General features: G+C 39.5%; 1 protein-coding gene across 2 annotated transcripts in view; it reads left to right on the top strand.

The window, feature by feature from the left end:
- klhdc8b (kelch domain containing 8B) overlaps positions 1 to 12,623 on the top strand; it is a 186,133-nt gene that overhangs the window by 159,392 nt on the left and 14,118 nt on the right. For both annotated transcript variants that reach the window (XM_086159355.1, XM_086159354.1), the window contains one exon: positions 5,030 to 5,131. In XM_086159355.1, the coding sequence (XP_086015481.1) occupies positions 5,030 to 5,131 (102 nt within the window). The remainder of the gene's footprint in view (positions 1 to 5,029; positions 5,132 to 12,623) is intronic.

Raw genomic sequence — 12,623 nt, 5'->3', positions numbered from 1 at the left:
ACTACAAAAAGTAGCTCATGACTGTTGACTGTTGATTGTGTAAGTTAGTTATTATACTTAATGAAACAGTTCCTGGACTCTAACTCTGAACTACCTATAAAAATCATGGAATTTAAAAGTTGTGCAATTGCAGTCTTCCATACAGAGATGACAAATCAAATTATGTTGATCATAGCTCTGGCGTAATGTCAATTAATTTCTTTGTCATCGCTGTCGCAGCATTTGCAGTTCACAACTTGGAATTACCCCTGCCTTATGTGTTTACCTGGAAAATGACGAAAACACGCTAATTCAAATTATAATTTCATCTCACTGTGAGCAAGCCCATTCTGATGCATTCTTAGACAGTCTGGAAAGGCTACAATACTTTGTGGTTTCTTAATATTTTAGTGGAGTTTGCTGGGGATACTTAAAATATACTAATTTTTGATATGTTATTCTAATAATGCTGTAGTAAAATAAATATTTTGGTGTTATATGAACACCAAGATTTTTCTCAAGGAATCTTTGCTCATTTGGGGCTGTTTCTAATGCAGCAGAAGGACTGCTGTGTAGCAAATCCTGTTTAAAGGTCAGATGTCATGGAAGAAGCTATCATATGTAGGATTTCTCTCCCTGAGGTTTATGTTATGGATAGACTGGTGTGTTTTACTGGATAGAATCTGAAGAAAAGAGAATGTGTGAAGGTGTGAAGCTAAACACCTGGTGTTTTTACCTCTGGGTATTGATGCGGGATGAGCTAAGATGTTATTCTTATAGGTAGAGTTTGAATAAGGAAAGCACTTTAGATGCTAACATTAAAAAAAGCATTCATTTGGCCAAAAGAATTAGTTAAAAGTGGTTTGAAAATGACCGGCGAAGAATGTTTTGGATCGATGAACTCACAATGAAAGGGATTGGAACAAGGTGTTTCACATTCATCACCTGAGGCATATTAAGAGGATGTTGGGGGATTAATGAAATTGCCAATTTCATCAAGAGGGAGGACAATGACAACACTCTTATGAGTTACATAGGAAGCACCTGGCAGCAGAGATCAGAGGCCACCACAACTGCCAAAATGACATCCAGAGGAGCCACTGTGGAAACATCAGGGCCATGTATTTCAAAGGTCTTGGATAGCTACTGGAAGCCTGGGATAAAAAATGTCCAGTGACTGTATTGTAAATGAGATCTCAGCAGCCCTTTAAAGCTGTTACAGCAGAAAGGGTGGAATTTGAAAGAGATATACCGAATATTACATAGATGAAAACATGCATTGGAGCACAAGTCCTCCTTGCTGTCACTGGGTTGCATTCCCTTTAGCCTACAATACTGTCTTAGCGTTAAAAGACTGATTCAATGAGGTGCTGGAAACATGCTTTAGGGATTTTGGTTTGTATTGACATGATAGCATTGATATGCTATTATTACAGATTTGTCCACTCACTCAGTCGAAATGACCAGAATATTCCATTATTCTATTGTCCAAATTTGACTAATAGGTTCATTTTTTTGCCCAGAATATTGCCTCTCACTGGATAGTTTTTTCTTCCTTATTTTATCCATTCTATATCAAGACCAGAGAAGGTTAAATCCAAGTACTTCATATACACACCGGCTTGTCTGTCCCTAACAACCATGTCATGTTCACAGGTACTTAAATCAGCTTTATTCGTTGTTCCGATATTTGATTTGAACACTGGGTGGGTTTATAATCTTACTGCAAGATATAAATATTGTATTTATGCATTTATGTGTTTGCATTGTGTTTATGGACAGAATGGCCTCACATACCTATAGAAGGGAACCGAACAATGTAGGCTGTCAATCAGTTATTCAGGCAATAACACTCCTTTTTGATTGATTTGTCAAGGCAAACACAATTCCAGGTGTTTATATAAACCTTTAGTACCATACTACTGTATGTCAGATTTTCAGTGTATAAAAATTCTTTTTATGAACTGCATGCGCTCATCACATGGTGAGAAACACCTGGGGAACAAAGTCTAAAATGGCTCTGAAAATTAACATTAGCATACATAATGTTTCAGAAGGAATTTGATCATGTTCAAATAAGCATAAAACATATATTACCCTCAGTCTAAGAACATATTGCTATTGCCATTTCTGCCAGCCTATCTGCAAACAAGGGGATTATCTCACTGAACACTTTCTTTCAAAGCCTTCCTCTTTTCTCCGTCCTGGTGTGTGCAATATATTTGCATGTTATCATGGGTTTCCATTTCCCACGGCTGCAAGCTGATCTGTAGCAGCAAGCACATCTGTGAATGAGCAGCTCATGGCCATGCCCTCCTTCCCTCTGACTCACACATTAGCATTTTGGCTTTCTCGCTCCTCTGCTATGACATCAATACAGTTGGCTCTACAGCAGCTTGGCAACATGTTATCTTATGAGGCCACCTGATATATTGTAAGTCCCCACCCCTGTAGTTTAAGTAAGGCTGATAAACTTATAGACTTTTTTTTTTGGCCAGGAGGGACTTTTTTTTTAAATTGTCATGATTCTCTCAATTATGGGTATCTTGCTTTTTTTTTCCCAATCCTGGTTCCTTAATTGTAACCATAAATGACATAGAACACCATTTAACAGCAGTTTCAGAAATTAAAGTCAACAGAGAAGTGTGAAAAAACACACAAAAAAAGCACAACCTAGCTCTCTAAGGCTGTTTAGTTAAATTAAATATGCTCTCTGTTATACTCATTGCTGGCAAAAGTACTTTTCATCTGTTTTCTTACACGGGGAGCCAGCGGAGCAGTTAAAGTACAATTAAACACCTCTCTAATTTCTCCGAGGTAAGATAACTACTCTCTGGCAAGAATTCATCAGGCCAAACATAACAGACTGATAAGTATTGGCTTATAGTATTTTTTCACTTGTCAGTTGACTGTATTCTAAAGGTATTTCTCCAACTCAGGTGAATTTGCAGGTTGAGTAAAGCAGATCAGACCCACCTACAATCAAGTCAAGTCAAATTTTATTTACATCGTGCTAAGTCACAACCCAGTTGTCCTATGACACTTTCACAATTAATTTGACACTTACATTAAAAGCAGGTCTAGACCACACTCTTTCAAGTGATTTACAGACAAACAACAGCCTTTCATGAGCAAGCACTTGGTGATAATGTTGAGGAAAAACTCTCCTTTACCAGGAAGAAACCTTCGACAGATCGAAGCTCAATGGGGACGGCCTTCTGTCCCAGCCGAGAGATGGGTCGACAGAAAGAGTTTGGCATGTGGTCGGGGGAGGGAGGGACAGCCGCTAATGATCTGTTACTGATACCAACATTAGAGCTAACAGTTACATGGTTCAAGCTATTATGATACAATAATAGTTGTATTCTTCATAAAATAATTAGCGTACCTGGCAGGACCATTGCAATAGATCAAGCCACATCCCCTGGGATCCTAGGAAATGAGCTTAAGGGCAAGGCAGTGCGGGAAGTGCTGGTGTTGACTTCTCTGATATTGTTTTGGCAGAGGTTTGGCTAGAAATACAGAACACCTGGCTGTACAGGAGCAGAAATATCTGAAGGAGAAAGTATCTCCCCTTGGCACAGACTACAGGCCTTTTAAATTTGCAGGCAATTTACATGCAGCAAAGAGATATAACAGACTCAACGAAAAGGAAAATGCCCCAAAGCAGCCTGCTCCACTTGAGAGATGAAGAGAGCTCAGAAACCTCACGCTGCAAAAAACTTTGTAAAAGTCCAAATCTCATTTTGGTGTGTTTCTGTGAATTATTGTTCAAGTGGCCCAGTTTAAATTAGTGACAAAATCACCCACAAGCATGCATTCAAAAAAGTTTATGTCTCTTTTCCTGCTGCAGTCATGAAATAGCAACTTGGTGTCCATGTTAATGATAACTATAAAACCTTTTTTCAGCAGTTTTATGTCAGGTGTAAATGGTTTCCACAGTCTACCACTGTGTTCAGGTTTATTGAGCTAAGTAATATCCTTCAACAGGGTGTTTAATAATAGAATCAACTCTGTTTGTTTTGCAACTTTAATGTGACAAAAGCCTACAGTCACTGAATCTAAGAAATAGCATGCAAAATAAAAAGTAAAAATCTGGACGACATGTTTATATGAACTGTTCATGAGCTGTGGCTTTATCACCTACCTGTGAGTATTATTCATCCTTTGTTGTGACTCATTGTTGTGTCCAGCTACGGTGGAAACAGTGGCCAAGGGCTCGAAAAGTGGGCTGAATGGACATCAGAAGCTTCCCATGGAGAAAATACTTCCATTTATCTGATAGCCATACTATATTTACATCATTATGCCCTCTGTGTGAGAAGTGCTGCTGACACTACGTGCTTCAGGAGATGAAAGATTTGAAAAGTCAATGTAAACAGTAAGATGACACAAAGGTGTTGTATAATAGTCTCTCAGGCTCTATTTATACCACCGTCATACATACGAGGAAATAATGTTTGTTAAACCCGTTCTGCAGTTTAGAAGACATCACCTTGTAATGTGATCTGTGTTCCTTGACGACAGCTGCTTGACAAGGAATCATAAGACTGTCTTTGCATATAAAAATAGAAAATAGAAATATCTTTTCCGGTGTCAGCAAAACTGCCCTCAAGCTTCATTTGTACTCCTTGAATTGGCATGGTGGCCAAAGTATCCACTAATGGTACATCAGGACCATAGAACCTACTATTATTTATTATTGTTATGTTTTGCTTGAAACTCTGGCACAACAATTTCCTTTGGGATAAATAAAGTTGTTCTTATTCTTATTCTTAGAGCAAGACAAAAATTACAATGATGATCATGATAATATTGATATATTTAATACTTGTATTGAGGAGCTGTGGCCTGCTCTGTCACCAGTGGGATGAAATAAAAAAAAAAGGTCAGTGAGACTTCGTAACATGGAACACCCAACGATGCTCGATGAAAAATATTGCATGGAGAACCGTCTCGGATCAATTTCCTTCACAATTTCGTTTCAGTCAGTATGCGGTTTCCGCGCAGTAAAAGATGTCCTAATAATATTGAACCCCTCCCACTGCAGGTATCTGGATCAAGCCCACCCGGACATCAAGGATGCGGGAGAAGAGGGCTGACTTTGTGGCAGGATGTTTGGGCGGACGGGTCATTGCAGCTGGTGGTTTAGGTCAGCATATCTGTTTTCTGTTTCCTCATATTGCGTTCTTCTTAGACACTTAAATAAGACATTTTACTTTGAGATAGAGGGATCTGAGTATTTGACTACTTAAAAATCTGTATATTGTGACTTGAAAAATATGTTAAAATGAAAATAATCGTACCGTTGCATTTGAATGCTGATATGTTTTACACTGACATATAAAACAAAATGTTTAAAAGTAATGTAATTAGTGCTTGGAGTTCAGTTGATCACCTTGAGCTCAGAACAACAAAAGCAAGTAAAGCAAGCATGTCCTTGAATCCTTCAGTTTAATATGAAGGAATCAAAGCTCTTTAGTATCATACTGCCTCTATGATCATTTCATCTCCCTCACACCACAGGAGAAGGTCGGTCGAAACATTGCACATTCGGCTAGAACCATGTTTCTCATATGAATGTATTTGAATAGATTAATACTGCATGGCTTCACTGAATACCCACAGTAAAGGGTAATAATTTGTGAAGAAAAGCATTGGAATGGAACCCATAGCAGAAATATGAGTTAAAAGTGGTGAGAAGAAAAAATATTTTATATAATGAAACAGGAAATTAGCAGTAAATCAGTGAGATTGGCATGACGTAGATTTCATCTTGAACCCTGAGGAAGAAAATATGGCCCAGGGAGACAGACACAGATGAGACTTAAATGCCTTCAATTTTCCATTTTGAACCCTGCTATTGTCCTGCTCACCTTTTCATGTAGCACAGTTTAAACATATTAGAGTAGTAGAAGTAGTTATACTTTATTGATCCTAAAGGAAATTAAGGTGTCCAGCAGCAACCATGTAATACACATATTAATGTTATGCACATACAGTATGTAATGCACATAACAAACATATTCGCACATCTGCATACATACAATTGGTCACTTAGCCGGAAAAAAAATATTTAATACTAATAATCCAATGAGGTACGAAAAGTGTCCTGATAATGCAGTAATCCAAGTTGGGGGCAGTTCAGTCTCTTATGCTCAACTCCTTCAATGCGTCGTTCAACAATTGTATGACCCTGGACAAAGGACCTCCACTGCCTTTCTGTCCTGCAGGAAAGGCAACAGAGTCTGTACCTGAACAGACTCCTCTGATTGGTGATGATGGTGTGCAGGGGGTGGTGGTCGTTGTCCATTATAGAAAGCAGCTTGCTCAGGATCCTCCTCTTGGCTGTTGTAGTGAGAGTCTCCAACTCCATGCCCACCACAGACACTGCCTTCCCAACCAGTCTGTCCAGACGTTCAGTGTCCCTCTTCCTCGTGCTACCACACTGTCCATAACAGACTGGTAGAACATCAGCAGAAGTTTGTTGAAGACATTGAAGTAGAGCCTGCTCTGCCCTTTTTCATGTAGTGCATCTCACTGTCAAAGTGTACACCCAGGTGCTTGCAAGTGCAGTCTGTCACCACATTATCCCAATCAACAGTGAGTATTTTGATACTCACTATTGACTCTACCCATCAATAATGAGTATATTAGAGATTAAAGAATAACTGCAAATTACTAGGTAATCTTCTTAACTTGCTCAGGGGGACTCCCACCTCCTGTCACTTATCTTGGTCTAACTTAATATTCCTTTACACGTTCTGGATCTGTCCAACCAATTTGCCGCAAGTTGCACTGAGAGGCGACGAAAGCAAACTGTGATGCTGTTTCTGATAAATATCTCCTAGACTTTGGTTAAAGAAAGAGAAATGTTTGTTCAGCATTGGGAATTCCAGGGTGATGAAAGAGGTACAGCTCTGCTTGTACTCTGCTACTGCCACTTTACACATGGGTGTTACTGTAAAAGCGCAAAAATCTTCCATCTTTTTACAGTCAGTACAGTCAGACCTCACATAGAATATAACTATAAAATGTGGGACGCTGAAAGTTTAGAACTTTAACATATAAGTCTTTAACCATTAATAACCTCTCCAGTCATACACAAGTATGGTAAAAAAGGGCAGACGTATCAACCAGCACTGGGGGCTACACTGCGAGAGGTTCTCTGTTCCATTACTATTTCATAAGGAGAGGGTTAATGCTCAGGTCATTCAGCCTCTTAATTACTATGGGATTATAGATGGTATTAAGTGAACACTACATCTGTATTTGCTCAAAAATTGTCCAGTATAACCTCAGAGATCAGCTTTATTTGCTAAACCAAAATCAGACCGTCCGATACCCGAAAATCCATGACTTAGATCTTTGAGGTCAAATTCTGCCATGGTAAACAACGTCTTGCATGTGGAGAGGATGCTTGCAATTCAGCAAAATTGTTGATATGAAATTATTTAAGGTACCTGTTGGGTTAGATATGAGTTCAATGTTTTAAATAAAAGAATGGCTATCCTCGTGTTGTTATTTAGAGAGCAGAACATAACCATGTATGTGTTAGAATAGATTTGTCCATGCAAAAGCCCTTACAAAATATTTCCTATATTTTGTTTTCGGTCTGTAATATTGAGGAGGTGACCTTGTTAGTTGTGATATAGTGATATAGTGATATAAACAACAGCAAGTGGAAAGGATACAAACAGTTCAAATACAGGAAGTAGTGGTGACATAATGATAGTACATCAATTCATAGTGACTCAGTTGGATAATGGGAAAGTCAGAGTACAAGTTGGTTGAACCCAATAATGTCATTTTCTCAGCAGAGTTCCACTGTGCCAAGAAAGAAATTGAAAAAAAAATCTTCTTCAACCAAGAACAAACAAATAGAAAACATTTATATAGGCAAAAACTGACTTCTTTCTTCAGCAGTGAAAGCCTTACCTGAAGTAAAAATGCAGAATGATTTTGGACCTGAATAATTTACAAATTAGCCCTCGGATATTGTAATAAGGACAGAGGGTTCTCGGTTGGATGAGCATTTAAAACAACGTGTGAGGCTTTTTATAACAAGGCTTGAGTAAATAAAGTGTCGACTTCAACGTCAACAGTAAATCCAACATCACAACAGTGATTTACCTCAGGGATGCTCCTACAGCTTCTTAATCTGTCTCCATGTTGTTGAGTTAGCATGTACCTCTGGGATGGCTATGTCCTCAGAGGTACAATATCACACTCACCTTACTCTGTGCACATGAACACATTCATGCATCTGCAACCTCACTGTTGTGAAATTAAAAATCACAAATATTCTCGAAAAAGAAAAGATGATTTATTTTGAATATAACACAAATCACTTATTCTCGCATGCATGACATTTCAAGCAAAAATTAGGCTCCTCCTCAGATGCTTACAGGAAAACCCATATTTCTGAGGAAGAGCCTATTTTTTGGAGCATATCTTTGGTGTGTGTATTTTTTCCAAAATCTATTAAGCCAAATGTTTTTGATCCAGCACCCATCCATGACTTGGCAGCAGATGTGCGTGTGTTTTTCTTTTCTAAAAATTAAAAATCACACACACTCACACTCTGTCAAATTAATTAATTTTCCATTTTTTCCTTGACTGAACTACATTGCTCCAGTAAATACACTAAGAAGATACAGTGATTCAAATTAATCAGAGGTCAGTTAATTTACTGGATGAAAATCCTATTCAACAGATCTCAAATGGGTTCTATTTGCATCAGCAAAAGGACTCAACTATTAATGTCTGTCTGCATGCAACCCCTGGTCACACTGCTATGTCTTCTTTTAACAAAAGACTCGTTCATCAAGTTTCAAATTGATCTGCAATGCTGCATGATACAAAAGCAGAAGGGAATTTTGCAAGAATAATAGGGAGCAAGGCTTTGAAGCTGAATAACTGAGTGACGGAACATCAGAATGCCGTTTATACTGTTTGTGCTTCATGGACAACTTAAAAACATTTGATTACGTCAGTTATAGACAACTATAGACATCATGACTGAGATGGATAATCCTCAACTCTACAACTGTATAAGGAACAGTCTTCGGCAGTGAAGACATTAAGGGATGAATGGTTCAACATCAAGAGTAATCAATCAAGGATGATTCCTCACCTCCCTTTCCTTATAACAGAACAGATTATGAAAGAAGTGAAGGAGGACTTCAAGGGAGGGATAGATATACAAGACTTATACAAGATATACAAGATATACAAGAACGTTAGAATATTGTGATAAAGTTCTTTATCTTCTGTAATGCAATTACAGAAACAAAAATGTCATACATTCTGGATTCATTGCAAATCAACTGAAATATTGCAAGCCTTTTATTATTTTGATATTGCTGATTATGGCTTACATCTTAAGAAAACTCAAAAATCCTATCTCAAAATATTAGAATATCATGAAAAAGTCTTTTTTTTTTTAAATTGCATTACAGAAGATAAGGAACTTTATCACAATATTCTAATTTTCTGAGACAGTTCTGTATAAGGTTCAGTAGGGCAGAGGAGTCAGGGTAGCAGAAGAAAGGAAGAGGTGGCAAAGGATTGTGGAAACCACAGAATCGCACACTGCAACACCTTGACAAAGTAGAAGAACTTCGAGTGGAAGGTTTACTGGAAACATATTAGGAATAAATTACTTTTCTCATTTGCTCAGTGTTGCTGTGCTGCTTCAAGCCTGAGTCAGATAGGGAAATGTAGGGGCAGGCCAATTTTTCAGAAATGGTTGCAAACTGTTTTACATCTCTGTGCCATTCATACAAGGCTGTCATGAATGTAAAACACCATCCAATATTTTTTTGCCTGGTGTTATGGAGTGTGTTTCCTCTGAGCTGAACATGTAAGTCAACTGGCAACTATGTTAAATTAAATTAATTTCCATTGGCAACAACCAAAGAGTTGAACAGTGGCACAATATTACACGGGAATTTTATCATGGAAAACTCATGCTCATGGAAAAGCTCATGGCAAACAAAAATGAAGTTGTTCATAAAATATTCCAGGGCTCATAATTATCCTGGAGAATTAAAACTGCTGTTATAATTAGACTGTAATTATCCTTCAGAAGATCCCAGTCAGCCATGTTTTATGGAGTACATCATAGTTCAAATAGTGCAAAATGATTTTCGGTCATTGATCTTGTCAAAGATGGGGGGGGATTTTTTGTCCCTAAAACACCCCAGGATATCATCATTGCAGTTGAAAACAAACTGAGGCTACAAAACTACTTCGTGTTTTTTTTTTTAAGATTTCAAAATCTAGTACAACTATTACAAAAGTTCTTCAGTTTTCTCAATTAAAAGACCTTTAATGGACAAAAATATCCAGATTTTTTTTTGTCTTGTTTGTTTTATCGGGTGCCCCTCGCCAAGATAGCAAAATGTTAGCAAATTCACCATTTGAACTTTATAGTTCCTGAATATTCATGACAATTTTTTACACATATTTTTACACCATTACTTTTTCCCTCTAACTGAAGATAAATCCATCCATCTCCCCCCGCTTATCCAGAGTTGGGTCAGGGGGCAGCAGCTGTTCCCAGACCAGCCTAGAGACATAGTCTCTCTAGGCATCCTGGCCAGATGTCTGAGCCACCTCATCTGACTCCACTCCGGGCGTCTCTCACCGGGGGTAACTCCAGAGTAAACAAGAGTCCACCATGACAGACCGGTATAGAGTCTGCATCTCTGCAGACGCCGTAACAATCCGCCTGTTGATATCCCACTCTATCCTTCCCTTACTCGTGAACAAGGCTCCAAGACACTTAAAATCCTCTACTGGGGGCAGGACCTCTTCCCTGATGCCAGAGTGGGCATTCCACCCATTTCCGATGGAGCACCATGGTCTCAGATTTGGAGGTGGTGATCCTCGTCCCGGCTGCTTCACACTGCAAACCACTCCAGTGCAAGCTGGAGATCAAGGCCTGATGAAGCAAACAGAACCACGTCATCTGCAAAAAGCAGAGAGTCGATTATGTGGCAACCAAACTGGATCCCCTCGATGCCCTGGCTGTGCTGAGAATTTTTGTCCATAAAAGTATGAACAGAATCCTTGACAAAGGGAAGCCCCGGCGGAGTCAAATTCTTACCAGAAACAGGTCTGACCTGCAACCGGCAATGCGGAACAAGCTCGGACACCGATCATACAGGGACCAAACAGCCCATGTAACAGGGGGCGCAGGGCAACTCAAGAGTAAAAAAGAGTCCAGCCCCTCTCAAGAGGCCTGATTCCAGACCTCACGCTGTGCGTTGAGGTGAGTCCGACTACATCTCGTCGGAATCTCTCAGCCTCGGGCTCCCTCCTCACTAGAGAGGTGAGATTCCATGTCCCAAGAGCCAGCTTCTGCAGCCGAGGTTCAGACTGCGACGGTACCCTACTCTGGCCACCGCCTGGCTCACACTGGACTGACCCCGTTGGCCCTTCCTGTAGGTGGTGAGCCCAGGGGGAAGAGGGACCCATGTCAATCTTTTGGGCTGTGCCTGGCCAAGCCCCATGGGTGAAGGCCAGGCGCTTTCCATCAAGCCCTCTCCCTGGGCCTGGCTCCTTGCCAGGCCTCGGTAACCCATGTCCTGGCAAGGGAAAACTGGATCCAAAGCTGATGATAAATTTGAAGGAAAATTGATAATCTATTTCCTATGTCCCTGTGTGTGTGTGTGTGTGTGTGTGTGTGTGTGTGTGTGCGTGTGTGTGTGTGTGTGTGTGCATGACAGAAGAGAGGGAAATGCCAATCTTGCTCTGCTGAGAGACTCTACTGGAAAATCATCAGGCAACAGGGAGGAATAGAGAAACTATCTATTGATTTGAGAGTGGGTCTGTAATGTACCCGTTAGATGTGACATGCCAAAATATTGTATCATGTGTACAGGTACGTGTTGTGATTGAAGAATTTATTATCTTTGTATCATACAGTATTTTACAGTTAAACCATACTGCTACAAACAAATGCTCATTTCTTCTCTCAGTCTAGTCTAGTATATACGTTCATATATATACTGCATATATATACATACAGTTGGAGCATATTGAAGTCAATGCAAACAAAGACAATGCCATTATACCTATTTCCTCGATTTATAACCCAAATCATGGCATATTTCCAAAACTTTTGACATTTAGCTTTGAGGTGGAGCTGCTGTTGCTTATATTTTGAAGTGATCATTGACATCTGTGAATCAATTTCTCAACTATATACAGTTAGAGCACATCCTTGCTGTCATTTGGCGAGAAGCGGGGCTCCCCCTGGACCGGTTGCTAGTCAATCACTGGGTCATATATGGAGACAAACTATCATTCACCCCCTCACTCACATGTCACCGTTGTTTATGGTCTGCAATGAACCTACTGCATGGTTTTGGACTGTGGGAGGATACCAGAGAGCCCTTAGTAAAACATGTAAACTCCGGGGAGAAAGGCCTCCTGTTGAAATAGGACCGGGGACCTTCGTGCTATGAGACAGGCAGTTGTTATTAGTCATATTATTTACGCCCGTGAGCCAGAAACACAAGTTTATCCGCTGGTATTTCATATTGAAAAAACTGCTGTTAATAAAAGAAAAAAAAAAAACAAAGAAAAACAAATAAACAAAAATCTCTCAGCTACTAAATGAAAGCACTATCTCA

Source organism: Fistularia commersonii, chromosome 14 (assembly GCF_037954325.1).
Source record: "Fistularia commersonii isolate RoL2024-O1a breed Wild chromosome 14, RoL_Fcom_v1.0, whole genome shotgun sequence".
Classification (NCBI taxonomy): domain Eukaryota; kingdom Metazoa; phylum Chordata; class Actinopteri; order Syngnathiformes; family Fistulariidae; genus Fistularia; species Fistularia commersonii.
Note: the sequence above shows the minus strand (reverse complement) of the source record. Positions and strands in the feature narration are given on the sequence as shown.